A 9,994-nucleotide genomic window follows, 5' to 3' on the forward strand; every position below is an offset into this window, starting at 1 on the left:
CCCCTGCCAGCTCCGGACAACTGACCCATTAATAGTGACAGCCATCTTATTACCGAAGACGTGACTTCATTGAAGGGCATTCTGGCCTCATTCGGGGAGAGGCTATGAACTCGGTGTTCTGCCGCGATGTGCTCAGTTTCGGTCAAATCTGGCAGTTTATCGATTTCTTCGGCTTTCAAAAAACTAAATCTGCCTTGTGCAATAAAGCCCACTGGGACGCTCTTTTCAGTGCCGTTCATGACTGCAGAGAATTTATTTCAAGGCTTAGGCCCCTTTTTCAACCATGTGTACCGAGGAAACAAGCGCTAGGCCGGGCGATAGCTTTTAACCATTTGACAATTGGCAAAACCACAGGATAAATTTCTCGAAGCGAGAAATCAATTGACTAAAATTTATCTCACAGAAGAATAAAACTGTCACATCTCACTCGCAGTTGTTGGGGTCAGGATGTTTAAAAGGATCCAGAGGTTTGCACTGAGGTGCTCTGAAACCGGATATTTTCTTAAACTGTACGCAATTTGAACTTTTAAGAATGTAAAAGTTATTATTTGCCCCTGCCTTAATTTCAATAATTTTTCTATATAGTGACACAACCGGTGTCAGGCTATCAACCTTGGATTAGGATAGCAAGATATTAAAGACGAGTACAAAATTGTAATAATGCAGTGTAGTGGCACATTGGTATTCTTGTTCTTTACTCCCTCTGAACTTAGTGTCTTGAAGCAACCGTTTAGAAAGCGCTGTGAAGGGTTTTCTTTTTCGCGTTCTTTATCTCCTTGCGCTTGTAGAGTACGGCTAAAAACTAATATGTTCAACCAAACCCGACCTAACCTCAGTCATTGTCGATTATGTACCCCACCTAAGCCAACCCACCTATGCTCTCCAGTACAACCATCCATAATATATAACCTCCAAAATGGCCACCATCTATCTGTGACATCCACAGTGTTTCCAAACATATGTCCAAGCAGCAGCACTACAAAATTATGGGGGACACTTAAGTTCCGCCTTTAATGGTAAGACGCGGTAGCGTAGGCTATCCACCCCAAATATAACGCCCGCTTTAACCAACCCGTATGAACGTGCCTGAGTGGCCTAGGAGTAGCTTCTTGACTCGGCATCCAAGTGCACTCGAAGGTTGATCCTTATTCCACGTTCTCAATGCAAATAAGCAAGCTGCTAACGCGTTAAAATTCAAAGCCCATCAGCGACATTCACGAGAAATATACGCGTGGCGTAATGTTTCTAAACTATGCCATAAGATGATCGCACCCGCGCCCTCCGAACACTGTTCGGTCAATTCACTTGTTAACAACCGCTTGCTTGTGACGTTTGAGGGAGTGAGGCATTTAACAGTCAACGCCAACACCTTCGGTGATTTCTTTTGACAGGGAAGTACTAACATTCACTCTTTAAAAGTGACAGTGAAATCGAATGCAATAAGCGGGAAAATCAGCGGCCGCGGTCAAGCACTACCGTCCAAGCAAACTTCCCACCCCACTCTCCTTGCTAAAGAGCTGTTCACCGCCACTCATCGCGTACCTCCGACTGCTTTACCCTCTAAGACAATTTGTGCCAAGTAGCATGCTTCAAACCTAGAGCGGCCTATGATGAAAGCGTTTAGTAGTGCAAAACTGTCACAGCAATCATCGAGGGTAAATCGAACTGCTCTCGTAGAATGTTCCCATGGGATGTGTGGTCGTCCGACAGACATTTTTGATAAAGCTATAAAACTCAGATTTGAAGGCGAAAGCCTTTAATGGCTCATGCTGTCGCGCACAAAATGTGTCCAGCTTTTGCGGCGGCTCTGATTGGCCGAGGCAAGATGACGCCATAGAGGTCTCAACCAATCACAGAGCACCGCCGCGGTATGCCAAATGTGTGCCTTAATGGCCGCATGGCAATCAGTAACTAATTAAGCACTAATTGATGGCCAGTAAAGTAACTCACTAATTAACGAATTAATGACTAATTATTTTCATACCAGCCTAATCAATAATTAATTATTTATTTATTATTAATTAGTGCCAGTTGCGTAGCAGAATGCGGCACTCAGGCTTTTGCCTTTAACTACTTTAGTCGCTGAAATCCTTCGTAATTTTTTGGCGTGATAACAATTAAATGATAGCGCGATCTCCTCATTCTCAGTTGCTGGTACCTGCTTGGATGCGGACACCGAGTCTGCGCATGAAGTTCAGCAAGTTCGCGTTCTCCGATGCCGAGGCATCCCCTATGGTCACCTGGAACGGCGCCCTGCGCGCACTTTGGCGAAACTCGCTGCTCAAACAAGTGGAGCGCGGTTTCGAGACGTTCTGGCGTGGACCTGCGCTGGGATTCGAGCCATGGCTGGACGAGGATGAAGGCTACCTGGCTGTGCCTCCAGCGGCGGTTAAGAGGATCTTCATGGAGCCCGCCTTCTCCGTTCACCACTTACCCAGGATTGGACTCGACTTGGCCAAAGCTGTAGTGGAACACTTCCTACAGATTACATTCCGTCTCAAGCGAAGGTAAGGAGAGAATGGAGCTTGTGATTAATATACTTACCGCCAGACTGCCCTGAATACACTAGAATTGGGAGGCAAGCCTTTGTCGCGGTTGGCCAGTTTCCCGACAAGGAAACGTATTTTTAAATGCGACGAAGACGAATCCCCTTGTCGGAACGACGGCTAGTGAATTCAGGCTCCTCTGAACTCTTTTGCGCGTTTTTACCAAGAATCTCGTATAGTACCCATGCATTGGTGTTTATTAATTCCAGTGAGCATAGGAGCGCTTTAGCGGCATTGCGTGAGGATGAAAAATTTATACTTTTAACGGTAGTATTACGTTTTGGAACTATTTATTGCAAAAAAATTGTCGACAATATGCTTACAAGAGGTACTGTTTAAAGTAAGCGACAGGATTCCTCAGTGTTAGGATTCCAAAAAGTTAAGCCGCGTTCAATAAAATTGAAAAGACTTGACAACGCGAGACACGTGGCGATGAAAGAACGAACTTATTTAGAAAGAAAATGCAAAACAAGGCATCTATGAAGTGGTCCTATACATATGCACTGAACAAATTGTTTGATGTTTTCGTAGTCTTCGATACGGACTCGCCATGTAATTTTCGAACTTAAGGTGGTAATCTAGGTTTTGAAGCAGCAACTGGTTTGGATATGTATCTCATGAGTCTTTATTTTCAGCAAAGAAACACGCTTTTGAAAGATAGATGCATGTCTTTAGTGAAAACAAAATGCTGAATATCCGAATATATAATTCATGGTTAATCAGTAAAGCAGAGTTGAATTAAGCAATGAAAAACATACAAACGGAGGCGCAAAGAATCGGGTAAGCAGCTGATATGACGTAATTTGTTGTGGCAGCTACCTGAGTAAATTTGTGGCATCAGCTACTTAGCTGATCCTTCGCCATCTTCTGGTATACTGGCGGTAGCAATTGCCCACAGCTGGCTCAAGGCAGCGCTAATCGTAAATTAAAGACGCCTGAATTTTGCTATACTGACGTAATTCTGCTAATGAATGTCATTATATTAGTAAGCAGGAGCATTTCATTGTCCATGTCCAGATATAGCACAAGTCTCAGCTTAGAAGTATTATTGTTTCCCCTATAATTTCGTTAACCTCGCATCCAATCAAAGGAGCAGTTAAGTCACTGTCAAACGCGGATACCCCTTACGCTGTCATTACACTGAAAACAGATAGTGTTATGATAGCGCTCAGTTCGTTCTTCACTCATCATATCACAGCACTGCTTGCCATAATTTCGAGCACATCGGGACTTATCCTTCCGGCCCTTCCTCGTCTGCCATGGATTTGGCACTTTGTGAATTGCATTGACCAAGAAAGGACAAAAACACGAACCCTGACGTATGCATTGACTGAAAGATTGGCAAAACCGGTGCTGGACGCCATGCTGGGAAGTTTGGCCCCAACTGAGAAGGCATCGAGACGGTCGTGCAAGATTTTGAGACAGAGAACTGCCGGCTTATTCGTTTTTCCCAGCAACACATACAAGTAATCTTTGCTACGATTCTGGATGAGGCGGCATCCTGGATCATGATAAGGTACTTGTTCGACATGGCTGAAGCGATTGGAGAGCATATGTCGAAAGCAGCATTTGCGCGTGTACCAAGGAATAAGAGAAGGACGACTGACTGCAGAGACCGCATCAATCTATCTGGACTTCAGTTGTCACCAAGGATACAGTACACCCTAGACAAAGGTCCCAAGTTAGGACTACAGACTCGCGGCTCACCAGTTCAATTGTCGGGGATGGTTATAGTCTCGCAAAGAGGGTGCCTGAAAAGAACAAGGCTACATGCGTAACGGAAGCAGTAGAGTGCATAAAGAAATATGTGGAACCGAAAAGGAAGTTTTTGTGACATGAAAGGAATAACCGAATTTCTCAGAAAGAATTATTTAACTGTACATGTCTCGGGCAAAAATGGAAGATTCGTCGTGATAAATGAAGAAAAGCCTTGAAGAAAAGCGCTGGACGCTGTGGAAAAAAAAACTTAAAAGTAATTAATCTTCTTAATTAAAAATTAATAATTAATTTTCTTGCTTTTCTTAAGCAAGAAAAAGAGCTTAAGAAAAGCACTTTCGTGTGAAAGACATGGGCTTGGAAAAACTTGCAAATGAAGTCAGAGAAGGCAGTGATTCACATTGAGACTGTTTTTCTCGATTAAAACGCATCAAGCGGATAACCCCCTTCGAACGATAATAGAGAACAAGCAAACACAGCAAAGCCCGGTTGAAAGATACATACAGTTACATTTATCAAGACTGAGGACTGAGGACCTGTACCTTCTCCAAGACTCCGACGACGTCGTCTTGTTTTTGAAAAAAAAAAGTGCTGTTGACTTGCTTTTCAATTGGTGTAAAGGACGTATTTCAATATCCCGCAGGCAGCCATTCTGGTAGAGTTAGAGGTGTGCATTGATCAATTCGATAACAAACTTTCAGAATGAGTGCGGAACAAATGTAAAAAACTATATGAATTTGGTTAATATAGTTAGAGACGAGGAAGAAACCGGCTTCTTCCGGGAAGCCGGCAGCTGCGTGGGTAGGAGCACTCGTGCTAGTCCCGTCACGATTCATTAAAATCATCTCGCGGTCATTGGACATCATCTCTCTGTTCTATGCTTTGTGTTTATCGGCTTGCCGCCACGTAATATTTTGGTTGAATGTGCGAAGTACGTTATCATCACTCATCATCCTTGTGCGGAGCTTCGGCACCCTGTGTCTACTTGCGCCGTCGGCATCGGGTTCCATGTAGCGCATCGCCTGGCTGTCCCCCAGCCTGCAGGACCAGACGTGGCCTTAAGTTTCTCCGCCCCACGCCCCACCTCGACAAAAAAACAATACGATGGAGAGACCAAATGATCCCATCGACCCGAGACGCCGCCCGCTCGACCACAGGACACTACGAGAGACCCGACTGTCCTGATGACCCTACTGCCGAGACGCTGACCGGAAATCCTCACCGACCGAAGAAGACATCACATATGAGGACATCTCCCCGCCCATGTCATGCGGTGCGTGCCTGGGCTTCTGTTATGGGACCTGTCTCGAAAGCGTACTGGAGCAGGCTTCATCCAAGAATTGTCGTGTCGACAAGCCATCCAGTCACGCCCATCGTCATTTCATGGATCTGATCGATCTCGACAAACCTCGTCATCCACGATCAGGACGATCGCTCGGTGGCCCCGGGCAATGTTACGGACGAGGATGAAGCCGACAGTGGCGCGGGCAGGAGCGCTCGCCCTAGGCCCGTCACGTTTCACAAAAGTCATCGCACGGCCATCGCATTTTATCTCTCTGTTTGCCGCCCCGTAACAATACGTACCTAAAATCCCAGTATTTGAAGCTTGATGAAAAAAGTGTTCGTACAGTATGATGGTATTTGCATTAGCTACTGTATAGCATTCGTAGTGTCTAATATTTACATGGCTAAAGGAAGTTGTGCTTTGACAAAAAAATTAGAGAAACTGGGTGTTTTAGCATGCTTTCGCTACGTGGATATTTTCCTGTTTTCCGGTTGAGAAAGGCAGTGCATTAAAGATCCTTGAAGTAATTAAACTTTCCGAAAAATCGTTCAAGGGACTAGATTTTACGTACAAAGTTCCACAGCAGGCCAAGATGAGATTTTTAGGCATTCAAATACGCGCAAGAGCACACATGCTGGTCGTGCACGACAAAAGGTGAACAAGGCTTTTTGAGCTACGACTCAGGTCATTCAAAACTTGTTAAAAAGAGCTTAGCGTTAGCCAGCAAGATCCAGAGCAAAAAAAAAATTGTCCCACCATGTTTGCGCAGGTAGACGGACTAAAGAAGAGTGATTATCCAAACGTCCTGCTTGCGTCAATAGCTGAAAAAACACTAAAAACAATAACTGAGCTGAGGCCGCAATACACAACAAAGAGAAATAAAGTCCCATTCCTTTACCATATATGCATAAAGTATCCCACGGGTTGAAAAAGATTGGCGCGAGGTATGGAATTCATGTTGCATTCACGGCCTCATAGAAGCGAATAGCCTTGTGCGTGCACGAATGAAAAGGAAAAAGAAAAGAAATGCAAATGCAACATCGCGCCACAAAGAGGTACATATAATTCGACATCCGCATAATTTACCAGATCCTGCATTATCTTGCGGCAAACATTATACTAGACACTCCGGAAGATGTATTAACAAAAGAATAAGTGAACACTTCAGAAATTGTAGGCTGATTTCGCACCCCGGGAACCTGGTTACGCATTGAGCAAGGCATGGGTATGATCTGAACTTAACTGGGACAAGCTTAATCGGGCATGCAGGCGAGAGGATTGAAACATAGATTTGATAGGCATATTTTGAGGGCAGTGCGCTGTATAGATCCATCATCATCATCATCATCGCTGACTGCTGCTCGGAGCGTCGCGCGCTGTGTGCCAGCTGGCTCTAGAAAAGAACACGTTCAAGCAAGTGCTGCCTTACAATACGAAATTTTCGGGGCAGATACAGAGAAGTGTGTTCGGGACGCTTCCATCACATTGACGAAAGTCGAGATGGATTTCATCAAGAAAAGATAGAAACACGCCGACGTGTGCATTATAAGTGAAAATCCTACGACAAACATGCGTAAAAAATATAAAAAATAAATTTCATTTTCAATAAACAGTTGTGAGTTCGCGCTCTATTCGTCCTGTCTGTTTTACGTTCGTTCAATTCTTAGTGTGTCGTAGCGCGCTGTGAATCAACTGAAAACAAGCTAGAATTGCTGCAAGTCCGCTGCGCATCCTTCAGCACGACTTATCCTCGGAAATACGACAAAGCACATGAACAGACGAGTTTTGATGGCCATGTCTCCAGGTACCCCACTGTACATTTGAAGCTGGAGCTTCTGGGGGACTGTCTTCGGAGGCAGTTCTACCGTGGCCTTACCGTCAGCGAGGTGTCCATACGCCATGACGTCACGGACGTGCTCGCCCTTCCCGCGGCTCTGCGTGTCTTCAGAAAGAGGACACCGACTCATGCGCAACACAAGTGCGATGCCTTGCTTTTCTCTATTGGAGTTTACATTAACGTTACTGTCCAGTCTCATCTAGTCAGGCACTGAAGTTAGAGGTCTTTCACTCTTTCAACCCTAACTAGCGAACTTATAGTTAAGTTCTACATTCTATCCCTTCCTGTTTCTGTGTATCACGTCTCACACTAGTCGTTTATTTGTCCAACATAGCATGGAGCTGAGAGAAGGTGCATAATGCGTTAGAGAGTACTTTCCATTCCTGGCAAATGCATATGAAAATGTACTGTACTGAACCGATTTGCTGTATTCCTGCTGCGTATGCTCTGTACCGTCGGCGTCACACTTGTGTAGAGTGATCGAGGGGCGCACGTCTCCGCAAACGAAGCCAGATCTTGCCACAGCTGCTAAGAGCCGCCTCCATGGACAGTTCCCAGTCGCGCGCGCGCACGCACCTGAGCGTACAGCACCACCTCTCGCTAGACGTCTAAAAGTAGCATGCACCTCTATGTCCATCCATCTGGCTCGTTCACCCTCTCGCCCCGACTGAAAAACTTTTCAGGACGCAAGGAAATAGACAGGGGATAGTTGAGAAGATTTCCAGCCATGATCAATAGGCGCAGGAGGAGCTCGAAGAAAACAGTGGGGGAAAGCCGCGAAGTCCTGTTGCTGCAAACTAGACCCCGCTTCCGACGCGCCCGCGGATGTCAATATCTGTTATGTAGATACGTGCACAATGGCTCGCTTCGCGTCTGGCGCATGCGTAGATTAGTTCTAGCGTATGCTTGTGCGAGCAGGGACGTAGTGCGTACGCCTAAGAAAAATCCATGAAGCGGTGCCTTTAGGTTGTACAGGCAACACTTGAGTGGAAGTAGTGCAACAGAGACTCACGAGCAAGATAGGCACGAACACCGTGCCCAGCTATCGGGGACTGGGGTCTGACTTCGGCTTTTTTAGCCCGATGTGTTTGCTCAAGCGCTCTACACAAGAATGGCGCCGGCTGTACTCATTTCGACAACAGGTGCCTGTAGACAATTACGCATCATATGAAGCCGTCGCCCCGAACCTTTCAGGTTCTTGCGATCTCTCGCCGGTTATATATTTACTCAGAGCTTGCCAGTGACCTGTGGGGGAATCCAACTGTTTTTCTCCAATTCCGAATGCACTCATTACGTGACTTTTTGTCGCGTTGTTGTTCGGAAACAAAATAATATAGAGCCTTGCACTACAGCGTTCCTCATAGACCAGGTACATCTTAGAAAGTCAAACGCCATCCCGTCGTGCCATATTGGAACTGCCGAGAAGGAAGGCAATGTCTACACTGTGAATAACATGGTCAGGCTGCTGAAAGCATGATTTAATTAAATACTATTTTCTCATGAATACGGCACATTAGCTGCATATCATGCTTGTGAAGCTGAAAAATGTGTCGCGTTCTACGTTATTCCAAACTACTGTAAGTGATTACCGCGCCTTATCTCAAAAGCTCTTCGCCAGCTTCAAGTGAAACCTTCCCATATCAGTGGCAATTCTCTTCATCGACGAGGGACACGCACGGCTGTGTTATAGCTGCCACCTAGCTTTCTTATCACTTGTAGGCGCGTGAGTTCGGTATCGGGTTCGGTTTCAAGTCACTTTAGTCTTTCCCCGTTTACACCGCCTCATCACATTACTTAAACATCCGTTAAATGTCTTCGAGCCATGTGGTTTGCTTTTGAGGTCAACATCCAATTCCTTAAGGCACCCCTAAACACTATAAGATACGAAGAGCCAAGGACAAAGGTTGCCCTTAGCATGCAGAGACTTCCAACGTGAGGGTTACAAAGCGAACCATACAACTTTGTGACGTATGACTGATTGTGGGCCTGTTCTATAGTTATCATTGTGGTTCTTGCTTTCCATTTTGCATAAACTAGACTGGAACTCCTTGTGCACATTTTATGGCAGCTCCTCACTGGGTGGAATCATACTACCAGACTCGGCCTCCGCGGACAAGCTGTTTTTCTACGAGTTCGCTCGGAGTCGCTGCGAGGCGTACGACGACGCGTACCTGCACCAGAGAATGCACCACGGAACGCGGTCGCCGGCCCCCTTCTCCGTCAACGGGCCCCTGAGGAATCTCGAGCAGTTCGCCGAGGCCTTCGACTGCCCGCGAGGCTCGGACATGCGCCCCAAAACGTTGTGCACTGTTTAGGACTATGTCTCTGTTTGCGCCACTCTCGTGCTGCCTAGTAACTCCATGTCATGTAGTTAAGCTCTTGTCATTACTTCAACGTTTACAAACGTTAGTCAGCGACTGTTATTTTTTCCCAATGGCTTATTTACTGTTTTACGTATGGAAGCATGTTTATTGTGAATGTATAGAATGGTTCTTTACTTCATGTATTTCGAGACATTCACGTGACTAAGAATAAGTATAGCTTGGGTTCACTAGCAACTGCGCAGCACCCGCAAATTATTTCAGAATGGGAGATAGCGCATACGGTTCG

The 9,994-nt window shown here is 45.7% G+C and overlaps 1 protein-coding gene across 1 annotated transcript in view; it reads left to right on the forward strand.

Annotated features, from left to right (window-relative positions):
* The window catches only part of LOC146181619 (neprilysin-2-like), a 28,319-nt gene extending 18,620 nt beyond the window's left edge, over positions 1-9,699 (forward strand). The window contains exons 9-11 of the mRNA XM_084575814.1: positions 2,149-2,507; positions 7,352-7,525; positions 9,453-9,699. Coding sequence (XP_084431940.1) covers positions 2,149-2,507; positions 7,352-7,525; positions 9,453-9,699 — 780 coding nt within the window. The remainder of the gene's footprint in view (positions 1-2,148; positions 2,508-7,351; positions 7,526-9,452) is intronic.
* The last annotated feature ends 295 nt before the right edge of the window (positions 9,700-9,994 follow it).

This window comes from Amblyomma maculatum, chromosome 8, assembly GCF_055883805.1.
Source record: "Amblyomma maculatum isolate TAMU_Amacu chromosome 8, ASM5588380v1, whole genome shotgun sequence".
Lineage (NCBI taxonomy): Eukaryota > Metazoa > Arthropoda > Arachnida > Ixodida > Ixodidae > Amblyomma > Amblyomma maculatum.